We start from the raw sequence: 19,203 nt of genomic DNA on the forward strand, positions 1-19,203 counted from the left end.
TAACACATTAACTAGACGAATAAAACCACCATCCCACCTCAGCCAACAAATCGCCAAATGGATTTTATCTGTATGCATTTTTGTATATTGTCTATTATTAGTGTGTTGTTGTATACAGTATTTCTCAGCAGAACATATTATGAATTCTGGCAGCAAATTATAAACCGTTCTAACAAAAAAGACAGTTACCTTCTTCTGGAGTGAAAACAGATATATTGGATCTTGGCCCAACACCTGCACTTGTTTCTCCACTGATGTATGCATCATAGCTTGTGAAAGGTGTAAGGTTACTAAAGGTAAACTTGAGATCTTTTGTGCTGTTGTCCAGAATTCGGCCTGGTGAGCAGAAAAGCCAGAGTGACATTTAAGTTACAAACACATCTTTGTCAGTTTGTTAACATCATAAAACAAAGCCAAACTTCATTATGGGGAAAACAAGTCTTCGTGGAATAGTCAATATTTTAGTTAATGTATTTTTAAAGATGTTGGGCACACAACAAAGAGATATGTTTATTACACAGCACCCATTAAATAACTGCAACATATCTCATTGGTAGAGTTCACATGAATATCTCAAGATGTTTTTAAACTTACCATATGTACCAAAAAGTTCAACTCGATAGCTAAACTTTCCTGTCACGATGGTTGGTGCATCCCAGGTAACAGAGAAGGATCTTGCGGTGATGTTGCCCTTAATGAGATTCTGTGGTGCATCTTCGGGGACTAAAACAAAATAAGATTTATTGTTTTAGCATTAGCAACACATTGATATTGTAGCAACATGATGTTACTGTATAAAAAACAGCTAGCCAATTACAGAAGCTAAATGAATATAATGTGTCACCTATTGAACATAATTTAAATCTTATTTTTGGGGTCTAATATGTATTAACTCACAACAAGAAAAGGGAAAAGGTGCACTTAACTGGACAAACCTGGGAACAATTATAGCCCAATAAAGTGGTGTACGTGTGACATTTAACCCTTTGTTAGGAAATGGAGTTGTGTCCACAATTTGAGAATGAATGTGTAAGGTTCACCCACGAGTGAGGAGTGTGTGAAACCCCTGATAGAAATGTATAACAATTAATAATAAAATACAATTCAGAGTGCATAGATAAGCACAAAAATAATGCCAATGTAAAACTAATGTATAAGCTAACACTGAAACAGTGTTCAAATAATGTCAGTGTAGCAGATATAAAATCCAAAGAATGCCTTTTCTGCTGCCCCAGACAGGGATAACCCTCCTCTTCTTCCACACAACTTTAAAGACAAAAAAGGGGTGCACAAATAGCAAATAATTATTTCTATATCAAAGTATAAAAACATGCATAATGAAGATATCAATAAAAAAATGTAAACTATTAGTGCCCTCATTATACATGTGTTTATACTTTGATATAAAAATAATCGTATGCTATTTTTTGTCTTTGAAGTGATCACAACAACCGTAGAAATGTATTACAATGCATCTGATCTCAGATCCTCTATTAGAGAGGGTTGGGGTTCCTTCCAATGCATCTGATCTCAAATACACTATTTGGGGCCTATTCTAGTAGGTTTGATAACTTTGCTGCCATCTAGAACCATGTGGCATGTTCCCACCGTACGGTTTGTCATTTGTGTTATGACTGTACTTAGAAAGAACCTGAAACCATCTGAAACCGTGAGGTAGGAAAAGGCCAATACAGATCGGCGGAGCAGCAATGTGATCTCAACCTTTTTCTAAGTTCTCCCGTGTATGATCTGGCCGCAAACTGTAAGAGCTGCATAGAGAGCTGCACAGAGAGAGCCTCTCCCTGCACAGCTCTCACAGGCGAGTGTTTTTATTTAAATTTGAATACTAGTGTACGGGAGCAGGGGGTCTCTGGAGCTGAACCGCATTAATTTTAGGTCCGGGGACCCACTGCTTCCCGAGATACACGCCCCGTATGTTGTGCCGGTATCTCCTCACGTGACGCAAGAGATTTAAACGCACAGGAGAGTGGAAAAGGAAAACTCTGGGGCATAGAAAGTACCGATGGTAAGTTCCTTAATGAGAATAATAGGACTTGAGTTTGAAAAAGGATATATGTGGACAGCAAAGATGTAAAGTTTTACAAAAATATTTATTAAAACAATAATAAATGTTTTCGTAAAACTTACATCTTTGCTGTCCTCATAAATCCTTTTTCAATCTCAAGTCCTATCATTCTCATTTAAGAATTTACAATCAGTACTTTTTATGCGCCAGAGTTTTCCTTTTCCACTATCCTTTGGGGTCTGGATAACCCCTATTTCTCATTGGCTGAAGGACTGCACTGTCATTTGACCAGAAATTGATAAACTCTAAACACCACTATTTATACATTTATATTTATAATAGTACACATTAGCACCTCTATCATTTGTCACAAGCGCACAGCAGATATCGGCAACCCATAACGGGGTCTATAACTCAGGAAGCAGGGGGTCACTGGGGTTGAAATCAATGCAGTTCAGCTCAGGAGACGCCCTATTCTTGCACACTAGTATTCAAATTTAAATAAAAACAGCTTCATTACCTTAGCAGCTAGCCGCTAAGGCAATTAAGGGGTTAAAACTGAGTACCCTGTTTATTGGGGACAGAGGGGGTGGATGAAGGGGGTAGTTGCCCCAGGGTGGGTTATTAGGCCTGCCGGGAAGGTTGAGGGAGGAGTTAATTCCTTCACTATCATAGTGGTGGGAACCACTATGGTAATGAAGGGGTTAACCACTCCCGCTACCCACCCGAGAGGCCTAACCACCCACCCTTGGGGCAACTACCCCCTTCACCCAATCCCTCTACCCTAAGAAACAAAAAAAAATAACAACCCTACTACCCACCTCCTCTAACCCCAACAACCCCACTCAACAGTACAATAATGGTCAAAATTACTATTATCCAAATCTGGATAATAGCTATTTTGCCCATTCCAAATAAAACATTATCCAGCCAGCATAAAGTAAATAAAAGTTCTACTTACCCCTGCCCAGATGAAGGCAGTCCTCTCTGTGACTATATCCTCTGTGGGCAGCAACAGTACAGTCAAAAAAACAAACTAAGAGCCACTAACTCCTTAATCACTTTATAGTTATTAAAGGGTTAACCCTCCTCCCCCACTACCCACCCGAGAGGTCTAATCAACATCCCCAGTTCAACTACCCCTACCCTCTACCCATTGATTGGCCATATAATATGGGCATGATTAGCCACTATGGCAGTCAATGGGCAACCTAAAAAAAAAAAGCACCAAAAAGACACAGCAATTAAAAAAACCAAGCACCTAAACAACACAAAAATTAAATAAACCAAGCACCTTAACACAACAATTAAATAAAACAAGCACCTAAACACAAAAATTAAATAAAAACAAGCCCTACAAATACATAACAATTAACTAAAAACAAGAAACAAAAATACAAAACATAATTAAAAACAAGCTTTTGCCAAAAAATGCATTGCCTGTCACTGTATTTATCTATAGCCCTAAATAGGATAAACACATTGGCAGTCAATGGGCAACCTAAAAAGGAAACAAGTATCAAAAAAAGAGAATTATAAAGAACAAGCAGCAAAAAAACAGAATTATAAAAACAAGCATCAAAAAAATACAATTAGAAAAACTAAGCAGCAATAAAAAGAAAAAAAAAACAAGAATAAAAAAACCGCACAGAACAAAAATTACAATCAATGTTTTTCTTACTTTTGACGTCTTCACCATCCGATTCCGAGTCCATCAGAAAAGCAGGAACCTTTTGACACTCGACGCAATGATCTCAACAGCTGGTAAGTACATCATCTTCTTTATTCTTTCTTCATCTGTATCTTCATCTCTCCATTGTAATCTATTTAAATCCATAGGGCGGATGCTGTCCCGTCATCTTCTTAAGATGAAATGAGACGGGACAGGCCTTATATAAGGCCTGTGACATCACATTTGAGTGTTAAATGGCACAGCTCCAATCTGATTGGGTGCTGTACCATGTGACAGGGTTCTTTTTATTTATTTTTTAAGGATGTGACATCATCTTCAAGGGAGGCACGTCACATCCTTAAAACATAAGGGCTGCCATCACATGGTACTACAACCAATTGGATTGTGAAACAGACAAGTAAAGATTGATCACTATTAGCTCCAAGATATGCCTAGAAGTTTGAACGTGAATATTTAAAGTCCTGTATTGTATCGCTAATGCAATATATAGTGCAATAAAGTCTAGGTATATTCAACAGTTAGCTTGCAGGTATACTACAATGTCTGGTGTTAACATGACGGTTGCATGTTGGAGATAGGGAATAACATAGTAGACCATCCGGTGTTAATGGACAGCTGTTTTTATTTAATTGTTGTGTTGTTTAGGTACTTGGTTTTATTTAATTGCTATGTTGTTTAGGTGCTTGGTTTATTGAATTTTTGTGTTTAGGTGCTGTTTTTTTTTAGGTTGCCCATTGACTGCCATAGTTGCTATTCATGCCCATATAATATAATGTACCACTATGCCAATCAATGGGTAGAGGGTGGGGGTAGTCAGCCCAGGGAGGGTGGTTCGGCCTCCTGGGTGGGTAGTGGGGGATGGGGGTTAACCCCTTAATTACTATAGTGGTTACTAACTTTTAAGGTGATTAAGGGGTTAGTGGCTTTTAGTTTGTATTTTTTATTGTACTGTTGCTGCCCACGGAGGACATTGACGTGGAAGACGGTGATGAGGATGGCTGTCATCCTGGCAGGGGTAAGTAGAACTATTATTTATTTTATGCTGGCTAGATAATGTTTTATTTTAAATGGGCAAATGATCTATTATCCAGATCTGGATAATAGTAATTGTGCCCATTACTGTACTGTAATGTTATGGTTGTTGGGGGTAGAGGGGGTGTCCATTCATTCCCATTGGGGTTATCTTTGAATGGTGTATTGGCTAGTAATGTGTATTAATATTTATTGTGGGTAGCGGGGGTGGGTGACGTTGGTATTTGGCCCATGGTGGGTGTTTATGTCAAGTGGGTGTTTATGTATCAGGAGGGGTTAACCCCTTAATTACCTTAGCAGTAGTAAGGCAGAAATCAAAGCGGTTCAGCTCAGGAGACCCCATCCTCCCGCACACTATTAATCCGCTATGTTAATGAAGCTGCTTTAATTTAATTTTTATTAATAGTGTGCAGGAGAAAGGGGTCTCCTGAGATGAACCGCATTGATTTCAGCCTCGGGGACCCCCTGCTTCCCGAGTTACAGGCCCTGGTATGGGCTGCCGGTATCTCTCCAGTATTCAAATCTCACAGTCACATGACGCGGAAGATACCGGGGCCTGTAACTCGGGAAGCAGGGGGTCCATGAGGCAGAAATCAAAGCGGTTCATTCAGCGCAGGAGACCCCTTGCTCCCGCACACTATTACATTTTTTTACATTACCTTAGCGGATAGTTGCTAAGGCAATGAAGGGGTTAAGGCACAATAGCAGGTTTATTGGGGGCAATAAACCCCCAATTGCCCCCAATAAACATTGCAATATGTACTACCCACCAATACCGCAACCCACGCACCCCCTGTGCCCCCAACAACCCCTATAACCCCTAGCACACATAAAAGCAATTTTCTGTTTTTATGCACACGAATTGCACACAAATTTTATGCACACAAAATTTTATTATAAAAAACTAACTAAAACACCAAAACTACAGCGCTTACCTATAAACATATAAACGTAATTGTGCCAAAAACACAAACAAAGCGGCCTAGGATGTCCCACAGTGCAGGTCATCTCATCAACCTACACACAAACTAATACAAAAACCATATGGGATACCTGGCGCTTAATAAAGATGAAAGTGTCCATACAGTGCAGTCCTTAAAATGTCCAAATGATGTTCCCAACCAAAAAGCCGGTTTGCAGTTGATTCCGACAGTCCCCCCTATCGAAATCAACTGCAAACCGGCTTTTTGGTTGGGAACATCATTTGGACATTTTAAGGACTGCACTGTATGGACACTTTCATCTTTATTAAGTGCCAGGTATCCCATATGGTTTTTGTACACTAATTTTTATGCACACACCAGAGGTTGGTGGGGGGCCTCGGGTGCTCCCGTGGGTCCTCGGTGGTCCCCACTGGTGTCCAGGGGTGTCCGCTGGCCTGCGATACCCATCCTGTGCCTAAAAAAAATCATGCATACATTCAAATAAATACTTCCCCCCCCAATACATACAGTACATTAATGGGCAAAATTACTATTATCCAGATATGGATGATAGTGCTTTTGCCCATTTAAAATAAGACATTAACCAGCAGAAATAAAGTAAATAAAACATGCACTCACCCCAGCCAGTCTGACACGATGAAGACCGTCCTCCTCCTCATCACCGTCAATGTCCTCGGTTGCCAGAAACACCCTCCCCCACTAACCACCCAGGAGGCCTAACCACCATCCCCAGGCAACTACCATCCTCCACCCATTCAGTGGTAGAGTGGGTACATTATGCACATATAATATGGGTATGATTTGCCACTATAGCAATAAATGGTGAATCTAAAAAAAAACAGGCCCAAAATAAAACACATTACATAGAAAAATAAACACATTACAAATGCCAATAAACCAATTGATTGGCACAGTGGCATGGGCATGATTTAACACTATGGCAGCCAATGGTCAACCTAAAAAATAAACAACTACCAACAATATCCATTGCAATCAAAACAATAACCAAATAAACAACAAGTAAACACCACAAAATTACCAGCAATCAACTAAGCAAATACCACAAACACCAGAATTAACAATTGAAACACCAAAAAACATAAAAGAAAACTCCAAATAAACACCATTATTAAAAAGCAAAAGGCCAAAAATAAACCACAATTAAAAAGCAAACAACAAAATTGTAACAGAAAAAAACAATTGAAAACACCACAAAAATTCCCATAATTAAAAATCAAAACACAAAATAAATAGCATCAATATTTCAAAGCAAAGAACCAAAATACATTTAAAAGAAATAAAAGCAAGCATTTGCCCAAAAAAAAAAAAAGCATTGCTTATCACTGCATTGCTTGCTGAGACCTCTGGAATTGGAGGGTGAAGACATCTAAAAGGTAAGAAAAAAATTGAATGTATGTTACTTTTCTTTTAAAGGTTTTTCATTGTATTTATTTTTATTTAAAAAAAAATTAATTGACCATTTATTGCCAATGTATTTATGTATGCCCCTTTAGGGCTATACATACATACATTGACAAGCAATGCATTTTTTGGCAAATGCTTGCTTTTATTTATTTTAAATGTATTTTGGTTCTTTGCTTTTAAATATTTATGCTATTTTGTGTTTTGATTTTGAATTATGGCATTTTTTGCTGTGTTTTCAATTGTTTATTTCTGTTGTTGTTTTTGCTGTTTGCTCTTTAATTGTGGTATATGTTTGGTCTTTTGATTTTTAATAATGGTGTTTATTTTGAGTTTTCTTTTATTTATTGATGGATTTTTAGGGTGTTTTCATTTGTAATTATGGTGTTTATTTGGGAGTTGCATTATTGATTGATGCTAATTTTGTGGTGTTTACTTGTTAATTGTTGTTTTATTTGGTGATTGTTTTTATTGAATTGGATATTGTTGGTAGTTGTTTATTTTTTAGGTTGACCATTTACTGCCATAGTGTTAAATCATGCCCATATTATATGGGCATGATGTACCACTTGCCAATCAATTGGTTTATTGGCATTTCAAATGTGTTGATTTTTCTATGTAATGTATTTGATTTTGGGCCTGTTTTTATTTTCTTCCCCATTTATTGCTATGGGCATGCTTTAACACTGTGCCAATAACTGTTTAGCGGGGTGGAGGGTGGGGTGGTGTCCCCGGGTAGTGTGGCTAGTTGGGAAGCGCGAGTTAAGCTCTTAATTACTATAACGGTTACTAACCACTAAGGTGATTAGGGACCATTAGATAGTATTTTTTATTGCATTGTTTCTGGCAACGGAGGACAAGGACAGTGATCAGGACGAGGACGGCCTTCATTCTGGCAGGGGTAAGTGCAAGTTTTATTTACTTTATTCTGCTAGTTGATGTTTTATTTTAAATGGGTAAATGCACTATTAGCCATATCTGGATAATAGTAATTTTGCCCATTACTGTACTGTATGTATTGGGTGGGGGGGGGAGGAAGGGGTGTCTTTATAGCAATGTGCTGTACTTTTTATTTTTTCGGCACAGGATTGGTACTGCAGGCAAGCGGGGACCGCCGAACACCTGCAGGGACCAACCAAGGACCCCATGACCCCTGTGGGGCACCCGGACACCCGAGGGGACCACCCAGGGACATCCAGACACCCGCTGGGACCACCCGAGAAGCCCAAGACAACCGTGGGGCCCCTGGAAACCACCTGGAGGCCCCTGGACACCAATGGGGATCATCCAAGGACCCCCGGACACCTGTGGGGCCCTCTGACACCCGCGGGGACCATCCGGAGACCCCCGCCGGCCTCTTGTAAATGCTGTGCAGAAAAAAAATGCTTTTATGCATGTCTCCACCTCTTTTGCGCCAGCCTTTAGCTAGTGAAAAGAAATGGTGAGCATTTAAATTACGATAAAGTTATCACTGCTTTGTGAATAGCAGTTACTGGAAAAAAACTCCGGCCATTTTTGGGCCTCTCGTACGACCTTTTTTTCAATGACTGTTTATGGGTGATAAAAAGCCATTATAGCACGATATTGCACTGTTATTACTGCTTTGTGTATAGCAGAGCAGGCAGTATCTCGCTATAAGGGCATTTATTGCACTTAAAACCACTTATCACTGCTTTGTGAATAGGCCTCTTTGTGTTTATGGGGCCTATACACTAAGCAGCGATAGGCCACTTATCGCCAAAAAAGCCTACAGCGATTCAGTAAGCACCGATAAGTCGACAGTAAGAGACCTTTTCGGCAATTTTTTTTTCAGAGAAAAAAAAAATCGGTTATCGAGCGGTGATAAGCCACTTATCGCCAGGTTTTCAAACTTGTGCAATTCTAGTAGCCCCGATTAGCTTATCAAGGCTAATTGCAGCTCTAGAATTGAGATTTCCTCTCAAAATCGTCCCACCAGGAAAAGTTGGCAAGAAGGTGGTGAGAAGCTGCCGAGATGCGGTGAGACAGGACTTAGAAAAAAAAAGCATTTTTCCTGCATCGGATTGATGCCGGGGTCTCCAGAGCTGATATCCATTAATATCAGCACCGGAGAACCTCGGCATGAATCCCATGCAATAAAAATGCATTTACAGGCAACTTCATTACCTTCGTGTCTAACCGCTAAGACAATGAAGGGATTAAGGAGGAGCAGCTTTATTCGGGGGAAGAGCGGGTGAGTGAAGCAGTACTTGACCCTTTATTCACCCCCTCTGTCCACAATAAACATTACAATATGTACTAACCACCAATACACAACCCACACCCTGTGCCCCCAAATGAAACCATAATTTCTTTTTTGATACATAGGATTGATACCAGAGACCGGCGGGGGTCCCCGGGTGGTCCCTGTGAGTGTCCGAGGGCCTCCAGGTGGTCCCTGCAGGTGTCTGGGAGTCCCTGTGTGGTCCCCATGGGTGTCTGTGGGCCCTCGGTGGTTCCCATGGGTGTCTGCAGGCCCTCAGTGGTTCCCATGGGTGACTGGGGGCCCGCAGGTGGTTCCCACGGGTGTCTGGGGGCCCTCAAGTGGTCCCCACAGGTGTTTCCCGCGGGTGTCCGAGGGAGCTCAGGTGGTCCCCAGGGGTCCTCGGGTGGTCCCCGCTGACCTGCGGTCACAATTCTGTTGCAAAAAAACAAATTTGGAAGACATTTCAATAAAAACATCTCCCCCACCAACACATACACTACTGTAATGGGCAAAATAACTATTATTCAGATGTGGATAATAGCTAATTTGCCCATTATTAATAAAACATTAACCAGGCAGGATAAACAAACTTTTCTACTTACCCCTGCCATCATGAAGGGCGTCCTCGTCAGCATACTGCAGGTCCATGTCCTCCGATGCCAGCAAAAATGCATACAAAAATACAATCTAATGGCCCCTAACCCCTTAATCACCTTAGCGATTAATAACCGCTATAGTAATTAAGGGGTTTACCCACCCTCCCCCGCTACCCACTCGGGAGGCCTAAACACCCACCCCGGAACCACTATACCCACCCTGTACTCATTGATTGGCATAGTAATGCATGAAGACCCAAAAGACACAATAATAAAACATATACACAAGCCCCTAAAACACCACAATTCAATAAATAAAAACACTTGTCTACAAATGAAATAAATACAAGCACTAGCCAACCAATTAAATAAAAGCACTAACCAACAAAACAATTAATTAATTGTAACCAGTAGCCAACAAATCAATTAATTAATAAAACCAGCAGCCAACGCATCAATTCAAACCATGAACCAGCAAAAGCAATAATTAATTAAAAATGCTAAACAAATCGGACAAATAAATAAAAACAAGCCATCAAAACGACAAACAATGTAATCCAAACAATAAACAAAAATAAAAAAAAATAATACTCAATAGAAAACAAACATTTGCCAAAAAATGAATTGGCTATCATTGTATTAATCTGTACCTTAAAGGGGCCCAGATTAATACATTAGCAGCCAATGGGCAATGAAAACCATTAAAAGAAAGAAATGCAATAAAAAAACCTGGAAAAAAAAGATATTTACATACATACAATATTTTTATTACCTTTAAAAGCGGTGGCCCTCCGAATCCAGGGGAATCAGGAAGCTCTCGTACCGCGACATGAAAGTCAATCCAATGCCACCCACCTTGAAGATCCGGAACAGGTAACAAAATTCTTCTTTGTTTGATTTTGTATCACCTTCATTCTTCATCGGTAATTATTTCTACCTTTTCTGTAATATTCTATCTTCATCTGTCAATCCATAGCCCCATGGTAAATCCACAACACGATGTTGTCACATCGGCTTCTTGAGGTAAAATGAGATGTGAAGGCCTTATATATGGCCTGTGATGTCACATTTTCAGTTCAGATGCTACAGCTCCAATCTGATTGGACGCTGTATCATGTACCCGCATATTTTTTGGGGGGAAGGAATATGACGTAACGCCTTCATTGCCTTAGCAGCTATCTGCTACAGTAATTAAGCTCCTTTAATGTAATTGTTATTATTAGTGTGCGGGAGCAGGGGGTCTCCTGAGATGAACCGCATTGATTTCAGCCTTGGGGAACCCCTGCTTCCCGAGTTACAGGACCAGATATGGGGTGCCGGTATCTCCTTCCTTATTTAAATCCCCCGGTCACATGACGCGGACGATTGAAAATGGCGATACCGGCACCCGATGTCCCATACCAGGGCCTGTAACTCGGGGAGTCCCTGAGGCAGAAATCAAAGCGGTTCAGCTCAGGAGACCCCCTGCTTCCGCACACATTAATAAAAATGACATTAACGCAGCTTCATTACCATAGCAGATAGCCGCTATGGTAACAAATTTGTTTATTTTTTTTATTTGGGTTTTAATACTAGTGTAGATGTGCAGGGGGTCTCCTGAGCAGAACCGCATTGATTTGAGGTTCGGGGACCCCCTGCTACCCGAGTACAGGACCCATTATGGGGTGCCGGTATTTCCTATGCATTTAAATGTCCCGCGTTACGTGACCGTGGGAATACAATGTATAGGAGATACCGCCGCCACCCCATAACGGGGCCTGTATCTCGGGAAGCAGGGGGACCCCAGACCTCAAATCAACGCGGTTCTGCTTCGGAGACCCCCTGCTCACTTACACCAGAATTACATTTTATATTAAAATGGTTGATCTCTGGCGAGATTTGCGCATGGACTTATCCCTGCTGCAGAAAAAGATCGCCGGGTGAGCCCTTTTCAGAGAGCGATCAGCACATCGCCGGCTACTCGCCAGTTTAGCAGATGTTGCCATCACAGGTATTCGGGGCTTTCTGCATACCGTGATAGGAACACTGCAACAAATACCGATTTAAACAGAAAGGCGATTTTTTTTATCAGCACTTAAATAACCTTTAGACGTCCCTGTTCTCTCTGCACATGTCCTTAATGTTATTATACTAAATCATATTGCTTATTGGGGCATTTTTTTAAAAATCTTCCCAAATATTTTATGATGAACCATTTATTGATTATTGGGAGTCTAGTTCCCTTTTTCTTCCTTTAATAAAACATATTTTTTATACAGTATACTGTATGCAATACATTGTAATACATATTTTGCATATGGTTACAGTCATATGCAAATCATTATTTTTCACAGATCGACCTTTTAAATAACTGAGTAGTGAATTCCAGGTTATCCTCTTGCTTTTGTGTGAATAAAATACAGGGCTTTATTTACTAAGCATTGCTATTCCATCAAACACCTTGTTAGCCATGTACTTAAGCAGGCAGTCTTCCAGAACATGTCTTGTGGAATAGCACTGTTTTGTAACAAATGCTAAAATGTTTAATCTTTACTCTAACATCTTTGGTTTTACAGATAAAACAATTCAATTGGAAGCTGAATATAATATACAATAATTTATGTGGACCATAAGTAGACTAAATACAATTCATTTAGTTTCATTTCACCTAGTGTCACTTTATTTAGAACATATACTGCAGTAACATCCCATTTATTTGAATATAGTGCTATATTTAGTCAGACCTTAATGGTTTGATTTGGAATGGCTAGGGATTTTAACCCATGTACTGTATGCTTTGTCAGCCCATTAAAGTGGGAGTTTCAGTCCTTTTGTTAATTTTCCTTTTATATCTGAAGCACTCCTTCCCAGTATGTGTACAGGCATACCCCACATTAACGTACACAATGGGACCGGAGTATGTATGTAAAGAGAAAATGTACTTAAAGTGAAGCACTACCTTTACCCCACTTATGATGCATGTACTGTACTGCAATCGTCATATACGTGCAGAGCTGATGTAAATAACGCATGTGTAACAGGCTCTATAGTCTCCCCGCTTGCGCACAGCTTTGGTACAGGTAGGGAGCCGGTATTGCTGTTCAGGACGTGCTGACAGGCGCATGCGTGAGTTGCCGTTTGCCTATTGAGCGAGATGTATTTACTCGTGAGTGTACTTAAAGTGAGTGTACTTAAACCGGGGAATGCCTGTATTTGTATTATTTGTTGTTTATATGATTGTCACATGTATTGCTGCTGTGAAGCGCTATGTACATTAATGGCGCTATTTAAATAAAGATATACATATATAAATAAAGATATACATACATACATACATATTTGATACAAAATCATATAAAGTTGACTTCTAAATTTGTATTTACATGCCTGATAATGTTTTACTTGGGAACTCTACAAATGTCAAATTTGTATTTACATATCAGTCATTTTGCAATCATACCCATAAAAAAATACCCAATACGGAGCTTGTCCATGAAAATAATCTTGATTAACCACCTGTTATGTAACCATAACTTTTTCAAAATTATTACAAGATGCAATTTCAGATGCACTAATTTCAAGCTGTATATCGGAAGAAGCTTGTGCTGTTTTTATATTTCTGTTGGGAATGTATGAAAAAAAATGTAACTTAAAATTTCCTAATGTTTTCAGTACAGATGAATACATCCTTCACATAATGTTCTATTTATCTTCTGAGATAATATTGGTAAACGTTAAATGACTAAATTGCTGCTTCTGATGACTACATTTTGCTAGACCTGATATATTTCTAGGTATTTTTATTTGTTGGCATAGCGTTGATAATATTTTCTCATGAGATTAAGTGAAGTTTTAACGATACCTTCTTGTTAATGTCAATCATGAAAAGACGCACCTCTCATATCATGCTCAGTGTCAAAACAAACACAGATGCCAGAAAATTAAGAGACAGCTTCTGTCGTTCTTGAATAATTTGTTAGGTTCTACCTTCAGCAAAAACTTCCCCAGCCTCTGTTATCGTGCCAATTCCAATGTTATCAGTTTCATTTGTATTTCATTCTGAAGACTATAAAGTGTGTCAGAGTTATAGCAATGCAATGTTGTTGTCCATGGAATGAATTTAGATTTTTCTTCAGAAATCCAATAATCCTCACAATATAGTCAATGTCAAAAAATACCTATTGTATTTACAGATCAGCCATGGCAAGGTACACCAGAGGGCTAAGACTATAGTAGCAGCACATGAAGGGATTCCTTCCAAAACCAATGTACATCTTGATATAGAAGAGTGCGAGGGGGAAAAATACATAAAAGGTGCAGTTCACTAAGAAGCACTGAATCAAAAAATATTTGTTGGTAAGGTTGTACAGTACTTTTATGCACAAGATACTTAAACTATATTACTTAATAGTCAGTGATTCAAGGTGGATTGTATCCATCATGCTATCCCCTCTCCATCTTCTTCCTTCTCACCATGACTTCTTATTTCACCTCTCATACCAGCCCTGGCCCCTACAACTACATACATAGTCCACTCCCCTCTCTCCTGTGGCACATTTTCTGTACTCTTCAAACATGCAATAGACACACTTATTCTCAAGAATAGCACCATCGAGAGAGAGGGGAAACTGTAAAGGGGGAGAGAGAGAGGGGGAGTGTAAGGGTAAAGATAGAGAGGGGGAATGTAAGAGGGAAAGAGAGAGAGAGGAGACTGTAAGCAGGGAAGAGAGAGAAGGGGCAGTGTAATGGGGTGAGAGAGAAAAGGGTGGAGTGTAAAGGGGGAAGATAGAGAAGGGGGAGTGTAAGAGGGGAGTGTAAGGGGAAGAGAGAGAGAGTGTAAGGGGGGAGAAAGAGAGGGGAGACTGTAAGGGGGAAGAGAGAGAGGTGAGTCTGCAAGGGGGGGAGAGAGAAGGGGAGTATAAGGGAGATGAGAGAAACGGGTGGATTATAAAGGGGGAAGAGAGAGAGGAGGGGGTCTAAGGGGGAAACAGGGTAACTATAAGGGGGAAGAGAGAGAGGGAGTGTAATTGGAGAAGAGCGAGTGGGGAGTGTAAGGGGGAAGGGCGAATAGAGGGGGAAAGAGGGATGGGGAAGAGAGAAGGGGGGGTGTAAAGAGGGAATAGAGAGATGGGAAGTGTAAGGGAGAAGTGTAAGGGGAAGTGTAAGGGGGAAGTGTAAGGGGGAAGTGTAAGGGGGGAAGTGAGGGGGAGTATAGGGGGAAGAGGGGGGAAAGAGAGATGGGGAAGAGAGAAGGGGGAGTGTAAGAAGGGAAGAGAGAGGGGGAAGTGTAAGGGGGACGAGAGAGAGGGAGAGTGTAAGGGGAAGAGACAGGGAGACTGTAAGGGGGAAGTGTAAGGGGGAAGTGTAAGGGGAAGTGTAAGGGGAAGTGTAAGGGGGAAGTGTAAGGGGGAATGTATGGGGGGAAGTGAGGGGGAGTATAGGGGGAAGAGGGGGGAAAGAGAGATGGGGAAGAGAGAAGGGGGAGTGTAAGAAGGGAAGAGAGAGGGGGAAGTGTAAGGGGGACGAGAGAGAAGGGGGCAGTGTAATGGGGCAAGAGAGAACGGGGTATAAGGGAGAAGAGAGAAAAGGGCGGAGTATAAAGGGGGAGAAGAGAGAAGAGGGGGTGTAACGGGGAAAAGAGAGAGGAGGAATGTAATTGGGGAAGAAACAGAGGAGGGAGTTTAAGGGGAGAAGAGAGTGTGGAGTGTAAACGGGGATGAGAGGGGGAAAGAGCGAGATGGGGAAGTGTAAGGGGGGAAGAGAGAGACAGGGGGAAGAGAGGGTTGGGGTTCCCCAGAATTTCACAATATAATTCAAGGGTTCCTTAACTTAAAAAAAAAGGTTGACACCCACTGATCTAGCCCATAGAGCACAGTTTAGATAACAAATATTTAGGAAAGCCTTGTAACATATATGTAAACACATAACAATTTAATAATAACATTATTACAGTATTTGAATTCTATAAATCTTTCTTTTGTTTTTTCTTTATAAAAACACACTTTCTAGAGAAAATTCCCAAATTAAACTCTAGTGTTTGTATATAAATATGAAGCCAGGTTATGCTCTGCAGAAGTGCTAGACTGAACAATGCAATGGTAAGTCTGCGGCAGCAAGAGCATGAAGCTGTGGCTAAACAATGTCCGTCGTACCATAGAACATACAGTAAACATCTGTAACGAGGACATAAAGTGATGAAGTATAGAATGGGTTTGAGTAAAACAAAAGTTGGCTTAAATACAAATATCCTTAGTTTTTTTTAATGCTTTCAAAGATAAAAACTTATATATTACTATGCAATAATTTGTTGAGTGATTTACAACTGCAATGCATTACATGCCATTTAGGTATAATGTCTTAATTACACCAAATACAAAATGATAGGCATTGTATATTGCTAGATATTGTACAGTATATTAAATGATATTCACTGTTGAGAATTTATGATTTTGGGCCTAAATTTAGAAGAAAAAAACAGTTATTAAATTATAGAACCATCATGAATTACAGAATAACAATTACAATTGTTACAAATATTATGAACAATATTTATTAAATGGTGCTTTCCCCCAAAACACCTTCTAGCTACGGAAGGCATCCTGTGACCCATGGATGGGCTGCAAATGGTGTTCCAGCGCCAGAAAGTGCCTTCTGCAATACTGTAGCACCACTTATTAAATATGGAACTATATGTCTGAGGGTTTTTTTTGTACCTTTCTTGCAAATGAAATATATTTGGATACTTGGGTATGTAAAGCAAGTTCATATTGTTTGCAAATGATAAGACCTGCCTTTTATTTCTCTATTCAACATTCTGGCAGACTAGGATATAACTTTCATGTCTTTTTCATTTGTTGCAGATCTAACCCACTGAATTACACTTACACATATCATCCTCTATTTTAATCATTCACATAAATGGCAAGCTATGCAATAAAACTGCCAAGCATTAAAAGTCAAGGTGCAAGGTCAAGTGGACCTTGATACTGTATACTGCCATTTTCATGATATTTTGCAAATGTTATCAAATTCTGGTGAAATTTGTGAAGGAATTTTGTACATTCGCACCACGTCTGGTTTTTATACATACACTTTAGCTTTCCGTTTATGGTTTTATACTGTACCGGATACTGTACTGGACATACCTGATTCTGGTGTTCTAACAATTGTGCTATCAATGTAGCCTGGTTCAGTGGTAGCAGCTGAAACTTCAAATAGGTACGTTGTGTATGGTCTAAGCTGAGCCACAATAAAGGTGATGGGTTCATTCCAGATGGAGTTGAATGTCCTAGATGTTGTAATTCTTGATGCAAACAGAGCTGTCGTTGTAGACTGTCCACGAGTTGATGAGGGACTTGTTGTACTCCATAGAAAAGATTCACTTTTATCCTATAAGGCAAAGTTATTGGTGAAATATCGCTTTTATCATACAGCATTTTATAATACGAGTATAAATAAAATGTAACTAAAAAAACGAGTATGACTTTTGTTCACAAATTAGATGTATACAACCATTGCACAGAATTCAAAGTCTTTGAATCCTAATCAATCAACAACCATTCCTAATTCATCTGAGGCATCTGATGCTGCCTAATGGAGATATATTGCAAATAGCCATGAAATTAATAATTTTCATTAAATACAAAAATGAAAATTGCACGGTGTCCATTGCAAATCCAAAGAAAAGATATTCCAAACATGTGCATTGCAGTCTCTCTCAGCGCATGTTTTCATTAATCAGTAACATAGTCAGTAATGGCTCAAAATGGTGCAAAAAAACAAGAGTATGACATTGTGAGCTTCCTGGAGCAGTAATCACCAAAACTATTCTGCTATTGTCCCTAAATGAATGTATTAATCTGTTTTTTATGCCTGTTGTACTGAACTGCAGAACATGTTGGTGCATTATAAGGAAATGATAATAATGATAGTAACAGTACTGTGTCTGTGGAAACAGCCTAAACTTGTCATATATTGTAAATTCGCTTTCTATCCCACTTGGCTTTATACCTTGTGTTTTTATTAATACCCTGAAATGTTTCCCCTCCACTGCTTTCTAACACAAACCCTGAATTAAATACATCTGACAGAACCACTCAAAGCAATTCCTATCATTATATCACATATTCAATTGGGAAAAAGTGGGAGTAAATATGCTATATACAGACATTTTGTTATGGTAAGTAAATCGCGTTACTGCTTAGCAGAAAGTGACTAATTCAGTTCTTATACCAGTGTAGCCCCATTTCCCTGTGTCTAAGGGAAGTATGGGTGCTGAATACCTATATGGAGTACAGGAGGCCTCTATCTGGTGACAGCTCCTCCACCTGTGTGGGATCCTAGCGCAGCTGGGTAACCCCTTCACAGGAACAATACCGGCAGTAAATAAAGACACACACAGGTATAACCAACTTATATTTACTGACATGCATATACCCTACTATACAATAACAGTAAGCGGCCCCCACAATACAATAACCAAACACCACAAGTGTGAGTCCCCCAAAGTACTGAGGGTGTCTTGGGCACCTGTAACCCAATGTCCACGATAGCAAGCCCACCGAAATGTGACGAGTAGTGCTACCCCATTGTGAGTGTGGCCATTGGTGCACATTGGGTACCTTTCCTGGTTTCCGGTCCAGACCAGGATAACCTAAAGATGATGATCCGTCGGACCGCACTGTGATCCCACGAAGCGGTCGCCCGGATCCTCTTCATCCGCCAGGCGTCCGCCTCTTGAAGGGTCTCCCGCTGGAGTGTGTGCCTGTAAATGTCTCTGAGTATGTGCCTGTTGTCTGGTCCCAGACCGCAAGCAGCGCACACTGCGTGGCATCCATCACGGTGCACTAACACTAACTGGTGAGCTAAGTGGAAGCGTCCTTATCTGTGGGCCTTCCTTGTAGTACCACAAGCTGAAAGGGGCTCAGGGCCTAACTGGTGCCTGCAGGGCAACTCTAGGCCTAGTCCAGGGAAGCATTGCTCCCTGGACACTACCTACTCTGTTGCTGTCCCTCCGTTGACTGCCCGCGAGTCGTCTAGCGCGCCAAATGTATCTATCCTACTCCTCCGTCATCCCTGCAGCCCTATTGGTTGTATCTGGCCACATGAGGAGCAGCCCCAGAGGCTGCTGGGACTTGTAGTCCCATGCGGAGCCTGCTTCTAATGGCCGCTGCACTTTCCTCCATTGCGCATGCACCAGGATCTAACTGCGCATGCGCTGGATCTAAAATGGTCGCCGCCATTACCGACGGTCCATTGTGGCGCTCCAGAGCTGCCTAATAACCCGC

At 40.5% G+C, this 19,203-nt stretch overlaps 1 protein-coding gene across 3 annotated transcripts in view; it reads right to left on the reverse strand.

Annotated features, from left to right (window-relative positions):
- PTPRQ (protein tyrosine phosphatase receptor type Q) overlaps positions 1-19,203 on the reverse strand; it is a 363,399-nt gene that overhangs the window by 231,729 nt on the left and 112,467 nt on the right. For all 3 annotated transcript variants that reach the window (XM_075600515.1, XM_075600513.1, XM_075600514.1), the window contains 3 exons: positions 17,062-17,305; positions 595-723; positions 190-336 (listed from right to left, as the gene is read on the reverse strand). In XM_075600515.1, coding sequence (XP_075456630.1) covers positions 190-336; positions 595-723; positions 17,062-17,305 — 520 coding nt within the window. The remainder of the gene's footprint in view (positions 1-189; positions 337-594; positions 724-17,061; positions 17,306-19,203) is intronic.

Source organism: Ascaphus truei, chromosome 5 (genome assembly GCF_040206685.1).
Source record: "Ascaphus truei isolate aAscTru1 chromosome 5, aAscTru1.hap1, whole genome shotgun sequence".
Lineage (NCBI taxonomy): Eukaryota > Metazoa > Chordata > Amphibia > Anura > Ascaphidae > Ascaphus > Ascaphus truei.